The 25,000-nt window shown below is 44.7% G+C and overlaps 1 protein-coding gene across 1 annotated transcript in view; it reads left to right on the plus strand.

Moving 5' to 3' along the window:
* Positions 1 to 25,000, plus strand: part of LOC143287937 (NADPH oxidase 5-like) — a 36,628-nt gene that overhangs the window by 10,085 nt on the left and 1,543 nt on the right. The window contains exons 5-13 of the mRNA XM_076596180.1: positions 1,706 to 1,925; positions 7,741 to 7,827; positions 10,719 to 10,970; positions 11,506 to 11,650; positions 13,504 to 13,695; positions 16,507 to 16,639; positions 18,369 to 18,904; positions 23,275 to 23,487; positions 24,474 to 24,740. Of these exons, the coding sequence (XP_076452295.1) occupies positions 1,706 to 1,925; positions 7,741 to 7,827; positions 10,719 to 10,970; positions 11,506 to 11,650; positions 13,504 to 13,695; positions 16,507 to 16,639; positions 18,369 to 18,904; positions 23,275 to 23,487; positions 24,474 to 24,740 (2,045 nt within the window). The remainder of the gene's footprint in view (positions 1 to 1,705; positions 1,926 to 7,740; positions 7,828 to 10,718; positions 10,971 to 11,505; positions 11,651 to 13,503; positions 13,696 to 16,506; positions 16,640 to 18,368; positions 18,905 to 23,274; positions 23,488 to 24,473; positions 24,741 to 25,000) is intronic.

Consider the following 25,000-nt stretch of genomic DNA (forward strand, 5'->3'; position numbering starts at 1 on the left):
CGGTGATGATGGTGGTGGTAGTTGTGGCGGCGGTGATGATGGTGGTTGTTGAGGTGGTGATGGCGGTGGTGGTGGTGATGATGATGGTGGTGGCGGTGATGATGATGGTGGTAGTGGTGGTGGTGGTGGTGGTGATGATTATGATGGTGGTAGTGGTATTAATGGTGGTGGTAGCTGTAGTGGTGGTGATGATGGTGTCGGTGGTGGTGGTGGTGGTGATAGTGATGATGATGGTGGTGGTCAGTGATGGTAGTGGTGGTGATAGTGATGATGATGGTGGTGGTCAGTGATGGTAGTGGTGGTGATAGTGATGATGATGATGGTGGTCAGTGATGGTAGTGGTGGTGATAGTGATGATGGTGGTCAGTGATGGTAGTGGTGGTGATAGTGATGATGATGGTCAGATTGTAGTGGTGGTGATAGTGATGATGGTGGTCAGTGATGGTAGTGGTGGTGATAGTGATGATGGTGGTGGTCAGTGATGGTAGTGGTGGTGATAGTGATGATGGTGGTCAGTGATGGTAGTGGTGGTGATAGTGATGGTGGTGGTCAGTGATGGTAGTGGTGGTGATAGTGATGATGATGGTCAGTGATGGTAGTGGTGGTGATAGTGATGGTGGTGGTCAGTGATGGTAGTGGTGGTGATAGTGATGGTGGTGGTCAGTGATGGTAGTGGTGGTGATAGTGATGATGATGGTCAGTGATGGTAGTGGTGGTGATAGTGATGGTGGTGGTCAGTGATGGTAGTGGTGGTGATAGTGATGGTGGTGGTCAGTGATGGTAGTGGTGGTGATAGTGATGATGGTGGTCAGTGATGGTAGTGGTGGTGATAGTGATGATGATGGTGGTGGAAACAGTTGTGATGGTCGTCGTGGTGAAGTATGATGATGATGGACGTAGCAACTTTCCCTATCAAAAATATCGTGTCATTTTGTGACCTTGACCTTTAATTTTTAATTTTAGTTTCTTTTTTTTCTTTTCTTTTGTTGTTGTTGTTTATTGGGTTGGTTTTTTTTTGTTTTTTTTATCATGCAGTATCCTTGACCAGTCAAATTCCAAATGTGATTAATATTAGATGTAAGCATATCTACCAAGCTTGTTCTATGGTGTTTTTTGTTGTTGTCCCCCCCCCTCCCCCAAATAACGAACCTGGCCTTTAACTTCTCTCGCCCTGCCTACCATATCATCAGACACAAAACGGGCGAATTCAAAGATCTTATTCACACCTACCACCTTACTAAATTAGGTTCCTGTACCACTTGTCCGTCGTGGCTGAGAAAACGCCAGCGTTAAAGTTGAACACACACACACACGCGCGTGCGCGCGCGCGCGCGCACAGAGAGATGCACCGACAGATAGATAGACATCGGCGGGCCATTATTTAAATGGAATCACTTCTTTTACACACGGGAGTAAAAAAAAAAATATAAAAAAAATAAAAATAAAAGAAAAAAGAAGAAGAAGAAGAAGAAAGTGCATGGTCTCATCTAGTGTGTGGCCTTATGGCGACCTAACATCGATGGTTCCCTGTGGACTGCCGGCACTGTGACTGCGACAGACGAACCTGGGTGGGGTGTGGCTGTGTATGGGGGACTCGGAATGAGCGGCGTGGGAGTAATGCCACTGAAATGGTGTACACAGATGATGGGGCAGAAAAAGAAAGAAAAAAATGAATATAAAGCCTTGGGTCCCCGCTGTTGTGCAGACAGCGGATCAATCCACCGCGACCACCTGCAGGCACTTGTGACGTCCAGCCTGGAAGAGTCGTCACTGGAGCTGAGCCAGGATGACGTGGAACACCTCAGTGACGCTCTCTTCGATGACGTCAGCGGTGACGTGTCCGTGTCAGGGGATGTCATCGACTGGGAGCAGTGGAGCCGCCATTTTCACGAGCGTCCTCAGTTTGTGTCCGACTTCACTCTGCAGTGAGTTACGCTTGAAATATTCTCGTCAAGTAACACCTTAAAAAAGAAAAGAAAAAAAAGCAAGCACCAGACACATCTACTGATCTACAAACATTGCTACAGTTCAGATGAAGTGGATAAGTTCTTGTTCACCTCCTCCATCCCTCTTCTTCTTTGGAGTTCATGGGCTGTTCATTATTCCAACATTGACTAATATGTTCGAGAGAGTAGGCTTTGACGTGCATGTCTGTTTTTTGTTTGTTTGTTTTTGTTGTTGTTGTTTTAACCTCGACGTGTAGGCAGGCATATACTCCACGTAAGCTGTAACCTCTCTACTGCTGCGCCCGTCAAAAAAAAAAAAAAAAAAATGTTTAATGAATAAATTCTTTGTAGGTTTAATTCCCAGTGCGGATGATGAAGAAAACGGACATGTTGAAGTAAGAGTCTGAAGTTTCTCTTTGTTGGTAAGCTGTGTATCATTTTTTTTCACGGAGGTGACATTGTGTGCCAAGTCTAATTTATCTATACCCACCACCACCCTTTCATCTGCCCCCCTCACCCCACACACGCACAAACATTGCTCACCCCAGCCCCCTCACGTCAGTACAAACAACTCTTCCACTTGAAAACAACAAAGCTTTGCGGTACTTGCATTAAAAAAAAAAGAAAAAAAAAAGAAAAAAAAAAAAATTGGGTGGGGAGGATTTGAATCAAACCTAATTTCGAGAAAGATTTGTTGGATATCGGAAATCCGTTTTTGAGCCATACACTGCTTCATCAAGCTATACAATGAAACACACATCTTGAATGACGAACGTTGGATGTGTAGTATTATGCAGCAGTATGAAACTTCAACAATATATCATTGTGTGCCAGGTTGGCTGCCGACAAAATGTTTGACAATCGACGATCCTTCTTCTCAATGATGACAAGACTTGCCAGAGTATGCACGATATGACGTCAGTTTCATACTGATGACGAATCTGTGGCAAGACGTCAAATACAGAGTGTCATTCATAAATACACTGGCAGTCGTCCACAGACAACTATCCATCATCCGAGCCGATATTTTTCTAGGAGTGCTTGTCAGTTCTGTACCCAACATTAGTACATACATAAGTGTGCACTTTCCTTCCCTATCTCCTACAACACACACACACACACACACACACACACACACACACACACACACGCACACACACAGGCAGCCTAGGTAATGAAGTATTTTCACCCCAGTGGTTTTGCGTGCTGTCAATAATAATGATAATAATGGTATTTATATAGCGCTGAATCTTGTGCAGAGACAAACCAAAGCGCTTTCGCACCAGTCATTCACACGTATGCATAACTCTAAAACTGTAGAAACTGAAGACAAGGAAGGGGCAAGCTGTCAACCGTGTGTTTGGCAAACGAAAGGAATAGTGATGAACAAGAAGTTTGGGTCAAATGAATCTCTGGAAGAGAAATGATCGGAAACACCATCTGGTCAAACAATTTCATTGGCACTGCATCAAAGCCACACCACCTTCACTGGGAAAGATCTTCCACGCGTGTTTGAATGAACAAATGCACAACATATTTGTTCATGAAATCATACGTGTTATTCTCTCTGTGTGTAAGCTACTCACGATTATATGCATAATATGCATGTCATGGGTATATCAGAAACATTTCACTGTCACTGCATTAAAACATTCTTCATTGGGAAAACAAATTTGCACGTGTGTTCGAATGAATAAATGCGCACAACATACTTGTTTCTGAAATTATGCATGTTATTCTCACTATGTTAGCTACTGACGATTATATGCATATTATAGAAATAAACATTTCACTGTCACTGCATCAAAAGCACCCTCACTAGGAAACATCTTCCATGTGTGTTTGAATTAATAAATGCGCACAACATACGTGTTTCTGAAATATGCATGTTATTCCTTTTATGTTAGCTACTGACGATTATATGCATATTATAGAAATAAACATTTCACTGTCACTGCATCAAAAGCACCCTCACTAGGAAACATCTTCCATGTGTGTTTGAATTAATAAATGCACACAATATATACTTATTTGTTACCGAAGTATTGCATACCATTCTCACTATATATAAGCTACTCACGATTATATGCATAGAGTTCATATGAATATATAATAAATTTGATTATTATGTTTGATGGAACGTGTATGATAGTCATGTCCGACTATGACCATCAGAACAGCAAAGGAGGCAACTGCTGTCCCGACTATTTGGGTTAGAATTTGATTATAGTGGAGAGTGTCTTGCCCAAGTTAGATCCCCACTCTCTCGGCCAAGAGGGTTTCAGGACAGTCAGCGTTGGGATGGTTCACTAAGGCCAACCATCCTTCAAGGCCCAGTGCAGTTTTGCCTCCTAGTTTGAGAGTCATGGTCCTTCACAAAACACTAAGCTGTAAATGACTTCCCATTGCAATGGAGAAACCATTGATCATACAGCTCTCATATTTTGTTGGCCCAGCTGTAAACCTATGTCAATCTGTGATATAAGCTCATGCATACTGCCCAACACTGTTTCTGTCACTGCATCAAAACCATATTCACTGATCTTCCGCTTGTGTTTGAACGACTAAATGCACAACATATTTGTTTGTGAAGTATTGCATGTTATTCTCACTATGTTTGTTGCTCACGATTATATGCATAATACACATATCATAGATATAGTATAGATTTGATTATCGTTTTTGATGGAAGACTTATCTTGACAAATTACGGAATAAGAAACCTGTTATGTAATTTACTGTACAACACTCGAACACGTGCATGTATATCATTGGTGATAATAAACCCAGACATGGTCATCTTCTTGATAATCAGCTGAAAGAGCCGAACAGCTCATTCGTCCATTCTAGTTTAATGTACACACTCTGGACATTGTGTGCTACTCCAGGCGTATGATTCAAACACAGACACACACGCGCGCACACACACGCAATCTGATATCACTGATAGTGAAAAGACGCTAAACTAAAGAACACGCAATCATGCACGCGCGTACACACACAGACACAAACACACACACACACACACACACACACACACACACACACACACACACACACACACAGAACAACAACAAAAATGAATACAGTGCACTTAGAAATCTTACCATCATGTAGCATCAGCAACAGTAGATATCAAGAAAAGACTGTCAGCTACTGAAAATAATATAAACAGGTTTTATTTCATTGTGTTTTTTTTTTTTTTTTCGTTTTTTTGTTGTTGTTTTTTAACAGTTGCGTTCAAGCAAGTATACATTTCTGTGCGCTTTCCATAGAATGTCAAATGTTGAAAACATAAAGTTTCTGTTACAATAAAATAAAATGAAGCAGCGGACATTAAAATAAATGAAGAAAAGAGAGAATGAAGTTTGAAGAAAAAAAAAGAGAAGAGATGACAACAAACTAAAACAAACAACAAAAAGAAGAGGGGGGTGGGGGCGGAGGGGGGCGGGGGGTGGTGGTGGAGGGAAGAGTGTAACCCGTGTACAATTTTGTGTGAATGCATGTGATTGTGCGAGCGTGCGTGCGTGCGTGCGTGCATATGTGAGGGAGAGACAGACAGACGCACAGACAGACAGACTGACAGACAGACAAGCAGACACACACATACACAGATTGATAGACATATAGACAGACACACACAACTACAGACAGACAGACCGCAGTGGGATAGATAAAAGAGAACAGCCACGATCGATCACAACCCCAAATAGAAACAGGAACGACCACCACCCCATCCATGTCCCCCCATGCCCCTCTCCCACCTTCCCTATCTTCCTCTCCCTCATGCACCGCCCCGCCCCCTTCCCCGTCTCCCTACACCCCCACCCCCAAACCGCCAATCCTGAAGCTCCCATGATCCCAACTGCCTTCCTCCAAACTGCAGGGACATTGACTGATGAAATGTGTCAGGCCGTAAAGAATAACATATATCCCTTGTGCAGATAATAGTTCGTATAAGGTTTGGCTGTCCAAATCTTAGGGCCTTAATTATAGCTAGTTCCGATACAATTTTGAAAGACCTACCTTTTGGAAAAGCATGGGGAATAAACTTGCTATTTAAAAAAAATATTTTTTAGAAAAAATAAAACAAAAATATTTGAACAACACACACACACACACACACACACACAACCGTGATAACACAATATAATAAAAGAAATATCCAAAAGTTTGGTCCGTAGAGTTTTGTCATGTTTGAATGACGTCATGTGAAAAAATGACGTTTTAAGTATGACATTTACTCTCTTTCTCTTTCTCTCTTTCTGTGCTTCCGACCGTATGTACGCTTGTTGGTATGTCTGTCTGTCTGACTGTTGCAAACCCACAGAGACGGCGACGATACTTCAGGCACCATACCATGTTTCAGTCATTTTTTTCAACTGAAAAAAAAAAAGAAAGAAATTCTTTTCATCATTACTCACGAGTAGAAAACGAAACGTCAGTTGACCCATTATAATCCCTTTCCTCGAAATGATCATAACGAATGCATTCTACTTTTATTGTTTTAACCGCGACAATCAAAGACCGTGCATCTCTCTGAGTTGACGTGTTTATAAATTCATCTTGTGATCACATCCTTATCAGTTCAAATCTAGGAGAAAGACTCATTCACTTCTTGCATGTTAACAATGCTAAATCTTCTTGTGTTTTGCATATTAATAGATGCATAGTTTTACCCCCTTCCCCCCTCCCCAAATGCATCTCACAATCGACCGTTTGGTATAGCTACTGTCTTTGATTGTGGGCACAATGTGAAATGCATTTCATGTTTGTAAGTTGACTTGTTCATATACTCTAACGGGTTTCCGTGAATAAGCATGTCATGTCTTGTCAATGTTGGTGGGTTGATGAGGGGTGTGTGGCCATGGATTATGACATGACACAGGGCGGAAGAGAAGAGACATGACAAGTTGATGGAAAGTGAAGGCACAATAAGCATGCTCCATTTGTTTTTGCACGGCAGACAGTTGTCGATTACAGTACTGAAGAACGATACTGAGTATTGACAATAACAATAATGAGGATGGTCGTAAAAATGACAATTATGATAATGATAACAGTGATAATAATGATAAGAACAACGCCAACAGTAAGTTTCTTCATTTCATGCCAGCAATATTAACCGACTTTGACTGCTGCTGACAAGTAGTTGGTGTGCTTATTCTATAGTAAAAGGCTTGGCATCTCACTGAGATAGGATTGAACTTACAGTCACCATTCTTTTACCCCGACTCAGCCTCTTCGGCTGTCATCACTTTTGGTCATCAGTTTCAGTTTCAGTAGCTCAAGGAGGCGTCACTGCGTTCGGACAAATCCATATACGCTACACCACATCTGCCAAGCAGATGCCTGACCAGCAGCGTAACCCAACGCGCTTAGTCAGGCCTTGAGAAAAAGCACACAAAACAATTACTTGGTATTCGAATACAACTCCACTTCGAATGTATGCCAGACACTGATAGTCTCTATTCACCAGTGAAGGGGTTAATGTAGTTGTTGTTGTTTCATTTATTTTATTTCATTTTTTAGCATTCAAATCATTAAATCAGTTGATGTCAAATTATCTATAAGTCGTCTGTATGAGATGTCCGCATGCATTTATGACTGGGCTTGTGTGTGTGTGTGTGTGTGTGTGTGTGCGTGCGTGCGTGCGTGCGTGCGTGCGTGCGTGTGTGTGTGTGTGTGTGTGTGTGTGTGTGTACAGAGCACCAGCTTTGTCCAGCTCTTCTGGGAAGGACTCTCGCTGCCCAATACCACGTCGTTTGACAGCGACGTACTTCCGTAACAACAGGGTGAAGGTCGTGTTCGCCGTGTTCTTCGTGCTGCTCAACATCGCTGTGGGATGTGTGAATGTCTGGCAGTACTGGGACTCCAACTGGTGAGACACACACTGTGAAAGCAATGCTCTATTCACTGGTAAAGTCATTGTGAAATAAGGTTTTTATGGTTGGTAAGACTTTTTGTGTGTTAATTTTGTAACATATGAGTGAAATTTATGTGGGTTTTTTTTTTTTTTTTCATTTTTCAACATAATAGTGGGGATAAACAAGCAATTTTTAGGTAATGTATCAAACTTTCCATTTTGTGGATACATTGTTTTTTGCAAAGATGACAAAGATAAATCTTTACTGGAAACCCTTTAAGAATATCAGTCCATACAAATTTTGTCCATGAGAGAGCGAATTGTATGTCTGATATGACTGCAGTTTCGATCCCTATTGACTTAACATAGCTCTCAGCATTGACAATGCTCCACCATTTCCTATGGCAAGTGGCCCAGAAAACGTTAACATAATTCAGTAGTGTTCTGAATCACTGCAGGGAAAAGTCACAATCCAACGTCTTTCCAAAGCAACAAATGAAGGTCGAAGCAAAGAACAGAAAAAAGGACAACAAAGTGTAACTAATAGAAATTATCATAAATAATCTATCTTTGCATCTTATGCTTGTGGATCCGAAAAGGACACAGGGGAGGTCATAAATGTATTCAAAGCACGAGTGGGCAGGCCAACTCAGTCTATTCATCCTTTCACCACCAGTCAACTTTGAGTGCAAAATTCCCTTGTGTTATAAACACAGAAAATATAGTGTCTAAAAATAGCTGGGGATTTCCCCTGTGATGTGTAGGAGATAATTATGGTCAGTCCTACCACCGAAAATAAAGAGCAGTAGGTTCATGGATACCAGACCCATGATCTGGTCACCCTTCAGTGACATGGGTCCTCTACCTAGCTTCTGCATAAATGCGAGTTTGGCAGTGAAAGGGTTAAAAAAACAAAAACAAAAAAAACAAAAAACAAAACAAAAAAAAACACACCCAAGCATTGTGAGTCAAACAAGGACTGACACAGGGAAAGTGCTGTGTATATCAACCTTTAACTTGGATCTCCGAAGAGATCACCAGTGTTGTCCGCCACTGGCTGACCAAATCCTAACTTCGTAGAACATAACAGTGGTGGAGGAAAACAACTCTCTGCAGGTAACAACTAAACAAACCTTAGAAAAATAACTCAAACTATTTAGAAAGAAAGAAAAGTACAATCGACACCTGTCAAAATGTGACAACTGTCTGTTTGAATTCTGTCAGAGAGAGCCACTTTAATGCCACATATGACTGCAGATTCGTCGCCTTGTGGGCACACTCTTTCCACCCCCACCCCCTCTCTCCCCCATTGATGTCACCCCTGCCCCCACCCCAACCCACCCCTCCCCTCCCCCAAACTCCCCATCACACCTGTCTCTTCCCGATCCCCCTTATCCCCAGTGATCACATTAAAGGTGTCGGATATAGGCGCTAATGTCCACACTTTGATGAAGGCGTCATGTCAAGTGTCAGGAAGGGGGCCTCGCAGATTGCCCTGCAATAAAGACAGCTGTCATCAGCGCGGAGGGACAACGTCAGTCACTGTCACAAGTGTGGGGGCCCTCGCCATCCATCACAAAGCCGCAGACAGCCCTGAGTCAGCTGTGTGCCCGCATTCAGGAACGATAACCCTGCTGACTGACGTTACGTGCACAGCCAGACCTGTGCGGATACGTGCTTGATGACATGCCCGCTTTTTACTGTTTCGGTTGTAAAGATATGGATGTATATATGTCATAAAAGTATACAAAGATAGGGATATATATACATATCATTGGGGTATATTATACATATCATAGGGATATATATACATATCATAGGGGTATATTATACATATCATAGGGATATATATACATATCATAGGGGTATATATACATATCATAGAGGTATATATACATATCATAGGGGTATATTATACATATCATAGGGGTATATTATACATATCATAGAGGTATATATACATGTCATAGAGGTATATAGATCACTGGAAGGACAGAGAAAGAATAAGAGAACAGGGAAAGATGGGAACAGAAACTGAAATTCAGAAACATAATTATAAACAATCAGACTGACAGATATATTTTTGATTTTTTTATAATATAAAAAGCCAGACAGACATGCTGTTCGTCTGCTTGGCTGTGTGGCTTATTGATTGATTGATTGACTGACCGCCCATGTGCCAAAGACCAACTTTAGGTGCATATAGCTCTAAAATAATCTAATGGGGTGCGATATCTAAATACTTCATTGTTATCATTAATCTCTTAGTCTTATTCTTCTGCTGGTGCTGTTTCAACGTGTGCTTCTTATGCACAGTTCTTGTTCCTGCTCTTGTTCTTATCATAATCCTCCTTCTGTCTCTGCTCCTTCTCCTCCACCTCCTCTTCTTCCTCCTCCTCTTCCTTCTCCACAGTTTTTTCCTCCTGCTGCTGTTGCTCCTCCTCCTTCTCTTCTTCCTCCTCCTCTTCCTCCTCCACAGTTTTCTTCCTCCTCCTTCTTCTCCTCCTCCTCCTCTTTCTTCTTCTCCTCCTCTTCTTCCTCCTCTTCCTCCTCCACAGTTTTCTTCCTCCTCCTCCTCCTCCTTCTCCTCCTCCTCCTCCTTCTTCTCCTCCTCCTTCCTCCTCTGGACCTCCACAGTTTTCTTCTTCCTCCTCCTTCTCCTCCTCGTCCTTCTCCTCCTTCTTCTCCTCCTCCTCCTCCTTCTCCTCCTCCTCCTCTTCTGCATGTGCCGCTTGTACTTGTGTTTGTGGTCCCCCCCACCCTCTCCCCTCCCCCCAAACCCCCACCCCCGCCCTATTTCATCTTATCCCCTTTCATCTCCTCCTTGTTACCATTGTTAACATCACTTGCCCATCACCACCCACCCCACCTCGCCTCCCTCCACCCCCCCTCCTCCCCCCTCACAGGTGCATCAAGGTGGCGCGGGCGGCAGGGATGTGCCTGGACCTGGACCTGGTTCTGGCCCTGCTGCTGATGCTGAGGAGGACCCTGACCTGGGTGCACCGGCCCCCGCTGGTGTCCCTGCTGCCCCTGGACCACCATGTGCTCTTCCACAAGATGGCCGGCTACAGCGTCCTCGTCATGGCTGTGGTGCACTCCGTGTTTCACGTGCTGAATGCAGGTGAAGGGGGATGTTTGGATTTTGAATGGGGATTGTGGTGTGGTGTGGTGTGTTGTGTTGTGTTGTTGTGTTGTGGTGATTTTGTGTGTGTGTGTGTGTGTGTGTGTGTGTGTGTGTGTGTGTGTGTGTGTGCGGGAGGGTTGTGGTTGAGATTAGGGGATGGTGTCTAATATCACTTTAACTGTAAAGACGTAAAATGAAAGAAAGAACACACACACACACACACACACACACACACACACACACACACTCAAATGATTCGTTGTTGGTCATCAAAGACGCATGCACTCAATTACCTATTTTGTGTATGTGCGTTCATGTGTGCACGTGTGCGTGCGTGTGTGTGTATGCGTGTGCGCGCGCTTCCGTGTGAATGTGTGTGTGTGTGTGTGTGTGTGTGTACGCTTCCGTGTGAATGTGTGTGTGTGTGTGTGCACGCTTCCGTCTGTGTGTGTATGTGTGTGTGCGTGCGTCCGCGCGTCCGTGCGCGCGTGGTGTGTGTGTGTGTGTGTGTGTGTGTGTGTGAATCGCACACAACCAGATCTGTACCTGACGGTCTCCACACACCTCAGCCTGGTGGGCATTGTCTTCACGCTGAGGGCGGACGTGGGGTGGGTGGCGGGCTTCACTCCCCTGTCCGGCGTGCTGCTCATGCTGCTCGTGCTGCTGCTCTTCCTCTGCTCCCTGCAGTGCGTGCGGAGACGGGGCTGCTTTGAGGTGGGTGGCTGACTACGGACGTACGGACTCGTACGTACGTATGGCTGTAGATTATTATTAATGGAATGGAAGGCTGCTGGCTTCAAAAGTTGCGTTGGCTTTTGTTTATTTATTTATTTGTTTATTAGTCTGTCTATTTATCTACCTTTATTTATTTATCTATCTCTATCTATCAATCTATCTTTATTTGTTTATTTATCTCTCTTTATTTGTTTATTTATTTAGTTAATTAGTTATTCATTTGATATATCATCTATACATTTGATATATATTCATTTACCTATTTGCTTGGTCTTATTTGGATCTTGGGTGATTTTGGTGCGCAGTATGTTAACTCAATGCCTTCGAAAAGCTGCAGAGTGTTACACACACACACACACACACACACACACACACACACACACACACACATATATATATATATATATATATATATATATTGATCATCTACTGATCTGTTTATCTGATATTGATCTTATTTGGAAACTGCGTTATTTTGATTTACAGTATGGCAACGCATTGCCTTCGAAAACCTGCGTAGTCTTTTATTTCTTTATTTTCTTATTTGTTTATTTATTCATTCATTCATTTATCCATTCATTCGTCCATTTATTAATTCATTTATCTATTTATTTCGTTCATTTATTTATTGATCTGTTTATTTATTTGGCAATGTCCACACTTTCCTCCCTCAAGATGTACGGTAGGAGTCGTGCTGACAAGGCGCGGATGTTGACTGCACCAGTCACACAATGGTGTGGATCGAGGGGGGATGGGGAAGGGGAGGGGGGGGGGGAGTAATGTGGATGTAGTCATTTTGTTTATTTATTTTGGAGATGGCCCTCTTCCGACGTGAGGTATGGTCGACAACTGACTTCAAAAGCTGAAATAGTTTGATTTTTACAGGTTTGTAACTGGGGTTGTTTTGAGGTACGGTATGGTAGGCCACTTCCCTCAAAAACATCAATTTCATTATTTCGTTCATTCATTTTTTAGTACCTCTCTATTGATTAATATTCTCTGAAGATGGGTCTGCTTTGAGGTACGGGAATGGCAGATGAACGGCTTGGAAAGCAGCGTAGTTTTTGTTTGTTTGTTTGTTTATTTGTTGTTGTTTTTTAAAACAAATTTGTCTGGATATAAGGCTGGTCATGGCTGAATTTGTTATCGCCTCTATTGTTATTGTTGTTGTTGCTGTTCTTTTTTTTTCTATGGGTGATGAGGTGGTGTTCCTGTTTATTGTTGTTCTCGTGGCGATGATGCAACCACGATGACGACGTCTACAATGTTGACGATTACAATGACGACGACAATGATGATACATGTGATGTTTTTTTGTTTTTTTAATTATTTATTTCTTTTTCTTCTTCTTTTTTTTTTTATCACAACAAATTTGTCTGTGTGAAATTCGGGCTGCTCTCCCCAAGGAGAACGCGTCGCTATAATGCAGCGCCAGCCATTTTTTTGTATTTTTTCCTGCGTGCAGTTTTATTTGTTTTTCCTATCAAAATGGATTTTTCTACAGAATTTTGCCAGGAACAACCCTTTTGTTGCCGTGGGTTCTTTTACGTACGCTAAGCGCATGCTGCACACGGGACCTCGGTTTATCGTTTCATCCGAATGACTAGCGTCCAGACCACCACTCAAGGTCTAGTGGAGGGGGAGAAAATATCGGTGGCTGAGCCGTGATTCGAACCAGCTCCCTCAGATTCTTTCACTTCCTCGGCGGACGCGTTACCTCCATACCATCACTCCACTCTTCTCTGGAGAAATGAGATCGATAAATAAATGAGATGATTAATATTTTTTGCTATTTTATTTTCATTTATCTATTTAGAATTTTTTTTCCACAGATATTTTACTGGACCCACAAGCTGTTCGTTCCAATTCTGGTGCTCACTATTCTGCACGCCACTCACTTCTGGAAATGGATCGTCGTGCCTCTCTTCATATACTGCTTGGAGCAAGGCTTCAAACTGAGGGGCATGTGCGCTTCGTGTTCGGGCCGGCTGCATTGTGAAAACGTGACGCTGTTTCCTTCAGGGGTAAGTCAAAGAGAGGGAGTGGAGGGGAGGGGGTGAGAGAGGTCATTCATACCAGCGTGCCTTCGCGTAAGTGTATGCATGTGTCCACGCGCTTGTGTGTGTGTGTGTGTGTGTGTGTATGTGTGTGTGTGTGTTTAACCCCTTTACTACTGAACCTTGATGAAGTAAGATCAGTGTGGCATCAGTTTTGTCTTCATTTCCTACTGTTCAGTGGTTGGTTTGTGTGTGTGTGTGTTTCTCGTCTTCACCTTCAAAAACGATCAACGGAAGAAAACGTCCAAATACAATACGGTGACAAACAGCCTGACCACAAAGTCCCATCCCATCTCAGCGAGGTGACAGCACATCTCCCACGAGCGCTGTATTTCTCTGCACGTGTCACGGGGCTCTGTGCTTGCACGTGTCTTCACGTGAGCGTGTGTCGAGTCCAGTCTGTGTCAGTGCTAGTTATACATACGACTCTGACTGACTGACTGATTGATTGATCTACTGCTTGGTGGAGCAGTGATTGGCTTGCATGGTTTTTTGACTCACTTGTGTAAACAAAGTGAGCCTATGTTTTAACCCGGTGTTCGGTTGTCTGTGTGTGTGTGTGTGTGTCCGTGGTAAACTTTAACATTTTTCTCTGCAAATACTTTGTCAGTTGACACCAAAATTAGGCATTAAAATGACGAACAATATTCAGTATTTTTTTTTGTTTTTAAATTATATATTTTTCCTCTGTTTTATCACAAAAAAATGTAAGGAGAAATTGGGGCTAGCTTCCAAGGAAACCTCCTATAATCACACTTTTTTGTATTTTTTCCTAGCTATTTTATGTATTGTATTATTCCTATCACGAATTGATTTTTTAGATTTCTCAAAACTTTGTGCACGTTGGTCTTATTACGACCTCAAAGATCTGCAAGATTTCATGTTTTTCAAACAGGCAGAACACAGGTACTCTGGGGGGGAAATTGGGTTGCCTTTAAAGCTGATCTTTCTCCTCACCCTTAAACATACATTTTTGGAGAAATGATCGAATAATAATAAAATTGTGTATTTTTTTTATTAATTATGATCACAGGATGTCTTAACCTTGCCTCTACTGTTTCATTTTTGTGTCAAATTCGTGTAAAAGCAATTAACTCCACTAGCATTACAGAGTAATTTCCCTTTTTACTATCTGCACCAAAACGTTTGCAAAATAAATAAAACTTCCATGCTTAGCAAAAGAAGTTCCTGTTTGAACAAAAAATGATAATAATGACTGCTCTAGCTGTTGGATCAGAATATCAGATCAAAGTGCCAAGTTTAGAGAATACAAAAAATATAAATATAACAGTAAATGCAGTTTGCATATAATTAGGCTTCATTCTTTATTTTTTTGTGCCCATCCCAGAGGTGCAATATTGTTTTAAACAAGATGACTGGAAAGAACTGAATTTTTCCTATTTTTATGCCAAATTTGGTGTCAACTGACGAAGTAGTTGCAGAGAAAATGTCAATGTTAAAGTTTACCACGGACACACAGACACACACACGCAGACAACCGAACACTGGGTTAAAACATACTCACTTTGTTTACACAAGTGAGTCAAAAATGAAGCCTAATTATATGCAAACTGCATTTACTGTTATATTTATATTTTTTGTATTCTCTAAACTTGGCACTTTGACCTCTTATTCTGACACAACAACAAGAGGAGTCATTATTATCATTTTTTGTGTCCGTGGAACTTCTTTTGCAAAGCATGGAAGTTTTATTTATTTTGCAAACGTTTTGGTGCAGATAGTAAAAAAAAGAAATTACTCTGTAATTAATGCTAGGGGACTTAATTTGCTTTAACCTGATCTTTCTCATCTTAAACATTACATTTTGAAATTATACTCAATACATAAAAAGCTTGGATTTTTTTTAAAAGTGTATCACAAGTGAGTCTTGAAGGCCTTGCCTCTCTTGTTGTTGTTGTTTTTTAAATCCAGTTTTCAGTTTCTCAAGTAGACGCGACTGCGTTCGGACAAATCCATATACGCTACACCACATCTGCTAGACAGAAGCCTGACCAGTAGCATAACCCAACTGGCCTGTCTGACCTTGAGTGCATGTATATAGAAATTGTACACAACGGGAATTAACAAATAATGAGGCCAGGAGATGAAATGTTAAAATGTTAATCATTTCATCTCCTGGCCTCATTATTTGTTAATTTCCAGTTGAACAACCACCGAGGCAACCATGTGTTTGTTCTGTATTGTCCTGATATAATGTGTGTGTGTGTGTGTGTGTGTGTGTACCTATCCAGCAGATTTCTTTCATAGAATTTTGCCAGAGGGCAACACTTTTCTAGCCATGGGTTCTTTTTCAGTGTGCCAAATGCGTGCTGCACACAGGACCTCATTGTTTCGTCTCATCCGAAAGACTTGATGCTCGATCAGTGTGATTTATCCAGTCAGTCTTGGCAGAAAGGGCGAGAACGAGAGCCAGATTCGAACCCAGACCCCCACGGACACTGTGACAGTTGGCAGACTGATAAGCACGGTCTTCAAACCCTTTCACCGCCAGTCAAATAAATGTGCCAAATTCCCCTGTGCTATAAATACAGAAAAGATGGGTATCTAAGAATAGCTGGGGATTCCCCTTGCGATGTGTAGAAAATATGGGCTGTCCTACCACCGAACATTAAGAGCAGTAGGTTCATGGATTATCAGTAGACCCATCATCTGGTCACCTTTTAGTGACATGGGTCCTCTATGTAGTTGGTGCAATAAATGCGACTTCGGTGAAAGACATGCATTCTGCCATCTTGTTGTTCCTTGGGGTGCACGCAGGTGGCGGAAGTGAAGATTTCCCGGCCCCGGGGGTTCGTGTTCGAGGCTGGGGACTACATCTACCTCAACATCCCGGCCATAGCGCGCTACGAGTGGCACCCGTTCACCATCAGCAGCGCGCGGCAAGTCAAGGGTGAGTCACTGTGCAGCACTGGTTGTTGGTGCATGACTTGACTTGAGCGGATCTTTGGCAGTGCTAAGTTTGCTTTAAGTGTTAAGAATGTTCCCTAGGCTGTGGGATTTAATAACCGTGGATGGATTTTGGAACGTTCTTAACGTAAATAAAGGTGGAGCAGGACTGCGTTGGTTCATAACTGAGCGGATCTTTGCAGCAGTAAGTTTGCGTTAGCGGTAAAAATGTTCCTGGGTCTTTGGGATTAGCGTGGAGTTTGGAACGTTTTTTTTTTTCCTGTTCCATCATCTGCACCGTTTCAGTGGCACGCCGCTCATTTAGATTCCCCCATACACGGCCACACCCGGGTTCGTCCGTCGCAGTTCCAGCGTCGGCAGTCCACAGTGAACCATCGATGTTAGGTCGCCAGGAAGCCACACACCAGAGGAGACCCTGCACTGCTGCTGAGTCACTTCGGTGGTGTTCAGTGGTGCCTGTTCTTAACGTACTTAGAACACCACCTACTAAGCCCCCTACTAACGACAATAATGGCTTAGTCGCGGAGCCAGACTGAGTGAGCGTCCCCCCCAGAGTGGAGACCGCCACCACGTCCCTCAAACAACAGCCCCCGACACTGACGACATTGACAGGACTCACCCCAAGCACGGAAGTGGAGGGGCATCGAAACTGAGGTCACCATGAGAGCAGGGCATGAAAGGCCACAGACTTTGAGACTATTTTGTTTATATTGATGACGATGAAGGAGGAGGAGGATGACGATGATGATGACGATGTTGCTATGGAGGTCCATTTTGGTTTGGGACTGCGTGACAAGGCTGTACTCTACGCTCCCTGTCATAATGATATCCCGGCGTTAACCAGAACCGAGAGATACAGACACTTGCAGTGTTCGTCAGGTAATTAGAGCAACACACCCAAAGACGCATCCTTGAAGTGGATGACACTCGACTGTGTGGTCCCAGTCTCCCCATTTAAGCCCACAGCACACCCAACTCTGGTTAGGAGCCGGCCACGGGCCGAAAAACCCACCTCCGCTGGGATTCGAACCCGCGTCCTCCCAGCCGTCAGTCCGCGACGCTGACCACTTCGCCACGGCGGCTGGTGTTTGGAATGTTCTTGACGTGAAGAAAGGTGGAGCATGTCTGGGTTGTTGCATGAGAGGATCTATAGCGGCGCCAAGTTTGCTTAGTAGCGTTAAGAGTGCTCCGTAGTCTGTGGAGCTTGGAACGTTCTTAACGTAAAGAAAGGTGGAGTGTGACAAGGTTGTTGCATGACTGAGCGGATCTTTGCAGCGCTAAGTTTGCCTTAACATTAAGCATATTCCTGAGTCTGTGGGATTTGCGTGGAGTTAAGAACGTTCAGACCTGCTAGTTCCAGAGCACCTTAGTGTGTCTGCGCATGCAGAAGATCAAATACGCACGTTAAAGATCCCATAATCAATGCCAGCACTCGGTTGTTTATAGAAACAAGAACATACTTGACATGCGACCCCTCCCCCCTCTCCGATAACGGAGTATGACTGCCTGCATGGTGGGGATAAAAACTGTTATACACAAAAGCGAAAGTGGGAGTCGCAGCCCACGGACAAAAAAGAAAAAAAAAGGCTAGAGATACACTGGCCGGGAAGGTGGGAGGGGAGGGATGAGCTATTTTAAAAAGAAGTTTGGGGGTCTGAAGCCAGATTTGCAAAAGGTGAGCAGAACACGCGTGGTTGTGCTTTACCTCACAGATACACTGGCCGTGCACATTCGCGCAGTGGGACACTGGACTCGCCGCATGTACAACTACTTCGAGGACCTAGCTGCGAACCTGGACACAACCTCACCGCAGACCACGGGGCCACGCAGTGTCAGCACAGCGCACTGTCCGGAGAGCGGACGACAGAGCTATGCCCACTCCACCATTCTCACTCCCGACTTGAAACAACTCGACAGCAAACGAGGCTTTTCGAACCTTGCCTTCTGTGGTGTTGATCTGCAAGGGAGATCACCCTTACCGACTGTCCACATCGAAGCAGACGTGGAACAGGGGCAGCAGACGTACATTACGCCCATGGACGCTGTCAGTGCCGTATCACCGATGGAAAAAGCTAGTGACGACACGCTGTCTGTTCTGGAGCAGGGACTGTCCCACAGATTCGCTGTGAACAGTCTGTACGACCTGGAAGGAGGGGGAGGACAGTTCGACGATCTACCCGCCAGAGAGCCTTCATATCTACAAGACGAACAGACCGACTGCGAACAAGGTAGGTACAATGTGGAAAGAGTCAGTATAGGTTACCCATATTTTTCCCATGTCCGTTGTCGTCCAAGTCTCATTCACTCCGTCATACATGCGCACGAACTCATCAGTGATTTTTCTAAATGTTAAGCCATGAAAATAACGCCGAAAACCCATTCACTATTTTTTTGTTTACCATTGCCAGCTATAACCAAGAGGAACACGTGCAGAGATTGTGGTACGACTGTATGGCGTAATGTTGTGCAGGAAAATGAGTGAGGCGAGGAAATAGAGAGAACACACACACACACACACACACACACACACACACACACACACACACACACACACACAAACACACACACACACACACACACACACACACACACACACACACACACACTTGTAAAGGTGTATCCATTGGTTGATTATTTACTTGTTCTTGATTATTTGACTGATTCATTTACTGATTGATTGATTGGTTGGCCAGCAGTCCAGACCCCACAATGCGCAGTGAGCGACAAAACGGCGTCCAGACGGAGAAGGAAGGTGTGTTTTTGCTCGTGTGTGTGTGTGTGTGTGTGTGTGTGTGTGTGTGTGTGTGTGTGTGTGTGTGTGTGTGTGTGTGTGTGTGTGTGTGTGTGTGTGTGTGTGTGTGTGTGTGTGTGTGTGTGTGTGTGTGTGTAACACTCTGCAGCTTTTCGAAGGCATTGAGTTAACATACTGCACACCAAAATCACCCAAGATCCAAATAAGACCAAGCATCTCTATATCTTTCCCCCTCTTTCTCCGTGTCTCTGAATCTCTCTGTCACTCTCCCTGTCTGTCTGTCTGTCTCTCTTTCTCTCCCTGCCCCCCCCCCCCCCCCCCCCCCCCACCTCCCACCTACTCTATTTTCTGTCTCTGACCTGTTCGTCATTCCCTTCCCTCTTTCTCTGTCCCCCATAGATTCTTGAATTAGCCGATGACACTTTGTACAGGAGAATATCAGAAATGTTCCATCATTATTCACTGATCACATACAACTACCCTTATGTTCCAAAGACTCTTTGAAAAGATGTCCCGCAGCCTTGGTTTGAAGAGCTTTTTTTTTTCTTCGGCAGTTTTGACTGGATCGTGAAGTAATAAGTTTGAATGGTCACAGACACTGTAGACGCTGCAGGTATTCAGATTCTGTTGATTGGTTGAAACTGGTTAATCCTGTTTGTAGTGTTGTAACCGTGGTTACTGTTGCTGTCGAAGCCCATGCCGCGCTGCTGTTGGTGCTGTTGTTTTTTCTGTTCTTCTTTCTGCTCCTTATCATCTGCTACTTCATACGAGCGCAATAGCCGAGTTGTTAAAGCGTTGGATTTTCAATCTGAGGGTCTCGGGTTCGAATCTCGGTAACGGCGCCCGGTGGGTAAAGGGTGGATATTTTCTTCCAGGTGAACGCATGTGCAGACCTGCTTGTGCCTGAACCCCCTTCGTGTGCATGAGCACGCAGATGATCAATACGCACGTTAAAGATCCTGTAATCCGTGTCAGTGTTCGTTGGTTCACGGAAACAGGAACATACGCATACCCCCGAAAACTGAGTATGGCAGCCTAAATGGCGGAGTAAATAAAGAAAACGGTCATGCACATAAAATGTTACGTGTCTGTCTGAGTGTGTATGTGTGCGTGTCTGAAACCCGAATGAACGAGACAGGAAACGAATGATGAGCGCCCTATGGCAGCCGTCAGTCGGCTCTACCCACGTTGGCAGCCTGTTGTGTAAATGACCCCGTGTTTTGTGAAGCACTCAGAGCATGGTCTTCGACCGAGGATAGGCACTATATAAGTATCCGTGTCATTCACTCATTCATTATCTTTGCTTTAACTGCTACGTAATGCTGCCGCTGTTTATGTTGGTGTTGTAGATGATGGTTTTGTTTTAAATGTGGACACACGTGTGATGTACCGACCAGTGAGCTGTTGAAGTAACGTGATGTGTGTGTGTGTGTGTGTGTGTGTGTGTGTGTGTGTGTGTGTGTGTGTAGAAGACAGTGACCCCGACCATCACCTCAAAGACTCTGATGATCGGAGACAACTGGCACACTCGCCTGCCGGTCAGTGAAATATCCTGGTGGTGGTGGTGGTGGTGGTGGTGGTTTGTGGTGCTGGTAGTGGCATGTGAAGTCTCCCAACGACGGACCAGGCGGAGGAGGAAACCTTTCCCAACGGCTGTGAAGGCGGAAGAGGATGACCAAAGGGCAGGGGGAGCTCTTATCCTTGGCTGGAAGTCCACCTAGGAGAAGGAGCTCCGAAGAAAAAACCTGCACCTGCCGAGGCCGTCCTATACGTGGCAGTATCTGCACCTGTGGGACTGTGAGAGTCAGTAGGCGAGAGAGTGGGGAATGGACTGCACAACTCCTCCTCACTAAAAAAAAGACACCTGTGCTGGTCAGGCAACCAGGCTAATGTCGGAACGACGAGCTAGCCCTTCAACATTTTCCCTTGCAACACCTGTGGGAAGTGCTGCGCATCCAGAATCGGCCTCTTCTCCCATATGAGGACACACACCGACAGATAAGCCTGCCTGCCTACTCATCCGTCGGACCGACGGGAGACTCCATCAGTGGTGGTGTTATTATTGGTGTTGTTGTTGGTGGTGGTGGTGGCGGTGGTATTCTCGTTGTTGATTTTCTCCTTATTCCTATTCTTATCTTCCTCCTCCCCTTCTCCCCCTTTCTCCTCCTCCTCCTCCTCCTCCTTCTTCCTCTTCTCATATTCCTTCTTTCCTCATCCTCTTTCTTTCTTTCTCTCTTTCTCCTCCTCCTTTCTCTCCTTTTTCTTCTTTTGTTCATGCTGTTGCTCGTGTTCTCCTTCTCCTCCTTCGTCTTCACCCTTCTTCTTCCTCCTCCTCCTCCTTTTCCTCCTCATCCCGTGTCTTCTCTTTCTGCTGCTGCTCCTCCTTTTCCTCCTTTTTCCTTCTCTCTGTTCATGCTGTTGCTCGTCTTCTGCTGCTTCCCCCTCCTCGTAAATTGTCTTCTTCTTCTTCTCCTTCTTCTTCTTCTTGATTCTTTTGATTCTTCTTCTTCTTCCTTCTTCTTCTTCCTCCTCCCCCACCTCCTCCTCCTTCTTCTTGATTCTTCTTCTCCTTCTTCTTCTTCTTCCTTCTCCCCCACCTCCTCCTCCTTCTTCTTGATTCTTCTGATTCTTCTTTTTCACCCTTCTTCATCGTCCTCCTCCTTCTTCTCCTCCTTTTCTTCCTTCCTTTTTTCTTCTTCTGATTCTTCTTCATCCCATCTTTCTCCTTCTCTTCCTCCTTCTTCCCCCCCTCCTCCCTCCCTCTCTCTTTCTTTTGAGGATGGGTTGATGGACGAGTAGTAAGGCGTGTTGACAGACGATTATAGGTGCCTGTGGGGTTGGTGGGTGTGGGTGTGGGTGGGTTGACGTATAAAGAACAAGTTCAAGGCACAGTGGTCGAAACCCAGTTAACGGTGAAACATCGGAAACGTTTTGTAAGAGTACAATACCAGTTGACAGCGAAACAGTTAAAACGTGTGTCAAAGTACAGTACTGTCTGACACTGAAAGTCAAAATATATACACGCACGCATACACTTACAGCCACACACAGATACATACAGACACACAGGCACACACACAAACACACACATACACAGACACACTCACACAAAAGCATGCATGCGCACACGCAGACAGGCACACAGTCACGCCATTCTCCTGCTTCGCCTTGCACCCCGCCCCTTCACTTTTTGGGGGGGAGGGGGGAGTGGAAAGACCTGAGATGGAAGACTACTATTTCCCACCACTCAGCGTGACATTTTGACAGGGAGATACAGTCTTACGATCAAAATATTGCTGCCGCTGCTCGTCCTACTGCTAATGCTGCTGCTGCCGGCACCAGTGCTGCTGCTGTTCCTGCTCCTACTGCTGTCACTGCTGCTCCTGATGCTGTCACTGCTGCTCCTGATGCTGTCACACTACTTCTGCTGCTACTGTTACTGCTACTCAGCTACTTCCTGTACTACTGCTACTACTGCCACTACCACTGCTGCTGCTACAACTACTACTGGGCTACTACTACTCTGCTACTATACCACCATCACCAAAATTATTTGTCACCTTCACTACTACGTTAATCATGTCGTCGCCTTCCTTATGATTATCTCAAGGACTGACCAGCACTTTGGGTTTATGAATGCGTTGGTCAAGCATCTGCATCTCCACCTTCCCCTGCCCCCCCCCCTCCCCCTCCGCTCCCCGCCCCCTCGCACCATCCTCCCGCCCCCCCCCCCCCCCCCCCGCCCCTTTTTTTATAGCAGTTGTGATGTAACGAATATGGATCAGCACACACGCTTTGATTGCACCTTTTTTCAGTGAAAAATGAAACCGATCTAATCACCATCTCATTATTCCCGGATCTGTCAGATCTGTCAGGTCTATCTGAACGGGCCGTACGGAACGCCCAGCCGCCATATTCTGAACGTGGAGCACGCCATTCTGATTGGCTCAGGGATCGGGGTCACGCCTTTCGCTTCCGTGATGCAAAGTATGGTGTACCCCATGCGTCAAAAGGAGGACAAATCCAGCCTCTGTCCTTCTTTCCTGTCCGACCACCGTCATGAGATCAGTTTGAAAAAGGTGAGCGACGTTTTACCGTGCATTCATTGAGAGAGAGAGAGAGAGAGTACGCACGAGTATGTATATACAAGCGTGTGTGTGTGTGCCATTGCGCGCGCGTGTGTGTTTGTATAGTGTGTACTGCGTACGTGCTTTTGTTTGTGTGTTTTCTATGTGTGTGCGCGTGCACGTCCATGCCGGTGTATACATGCATTTTTTGTGTGTACGCGCGTGTCAGCGTTTATGTGTCTACACATGGATTTGTATACAAAAACGTGCATGCGGGTATGTATGTGCGTGCGTGCGTTTGAAAACATGCAGGTGTGTGCGTGCGTGTGCGTGTGTGTGTGTGTGTGTGTGTGCTTTTACAGTTGTGTGTGTGCGTGTTTGTGCGCGCGCACGCGTAGGAATGTGCATGCATGTGCGTATATGCAGCCATATGTGAATATGAAAGGTGAAGGAGTGTTGTCCTTAGTGCGAAAATTCGAAGAGCAGTTGATAAAAAGATTATGAGTAGACTACGCGAGTGCGGAGTTTGTTTTATTTTAGCGTCCTAAATCTTTGCACCTGTTGGTTACATCTTCATGATTTGTGGGACCCAAACGAAAAAAGCAAGATGGTGGCACGTGACTGAGTTCGATGGCTGAATCCGCTTCAAAGCTGAGTAAAATAACGTAAGAATCAAGAATGGAAACCCACTGAAAATGGGTTACAGCGTCTGCTGATTGTAGTGTCGTTTCATACATGTAAATAAACCATTGCCGGTAAAGTAGGTTCCTGAATTTAGGATGCTAAAATAGCATTTTACCGCGGGGTTTTAATCTGTGTGTGTGTGTGTGTGTGCGCGCGCGCGCGCGCGCGTATGTGTGTGTGTGTGCGAACATGCATACGTGCGTGTGTGTGTGTGTGTGCGTGAGCGCGCACGCGCTACCTCCGTAGCTGTACAACAATCCCAGTTACCGGATTTAACACATGAATTTTCCTCCAACGACTGACCAACCCGCCAGGTGGACTTCATCTGGATCAACCGGGACCGCCGCAGTTTTGACTGGCTCCTCCCCATCCTCACCAGGCTGGAGCACGACCAATCGCGCGAGGGCGGCTCGGGTCACGTGATAGACATGCAAATATACCTGACCTCTGCCCCCAGCCGGGAGGACGTGAAGGGGGCTGTGCTACAAATGGCGGTGGACGCGGCTTTCCGACACCAGGGGCGGGACTTTTTCACGGGCCTGCAGACACCAACTCGCCTGGGTCGACCCAACTTTGATCAGGTAGTTGAAAGTATGATACAGCTCTAGCCTGCATGTAGCGTTTCAGTGCAGTGGGTAACCGTTTACAGCTTAGTCTTTTGTGAAGGACTAAGGACTATGACTCTGAAACTAGGAGGCAAGATTGCACTGGCTCTTTAAGCTGCAGCCTTGGGGGCTAGTAGCTGAGATCTGTATTATCAATGGTTTCTCTGTTGCAATGGGAAATCATTTACAGCTTAGTCTTTTGTGAAGGACCATGACTCTCAAACTAGGAGGCAAAA

Source organism: Babylonia areolata, chromosome 12 (assembly GCF_041734735.1).
Source record: "Babylonia areolata isolate BAREFJ2019XMU chromosome 12, ASM4173473v1, whole genome shotgun sequence".
Taxonomy (NCBI): Eukaryota; Metazoa; Mollusca; class Gastropoda; order Neogastropoda; family Buccinidae; genus Babylonia; species Babylonia areolata.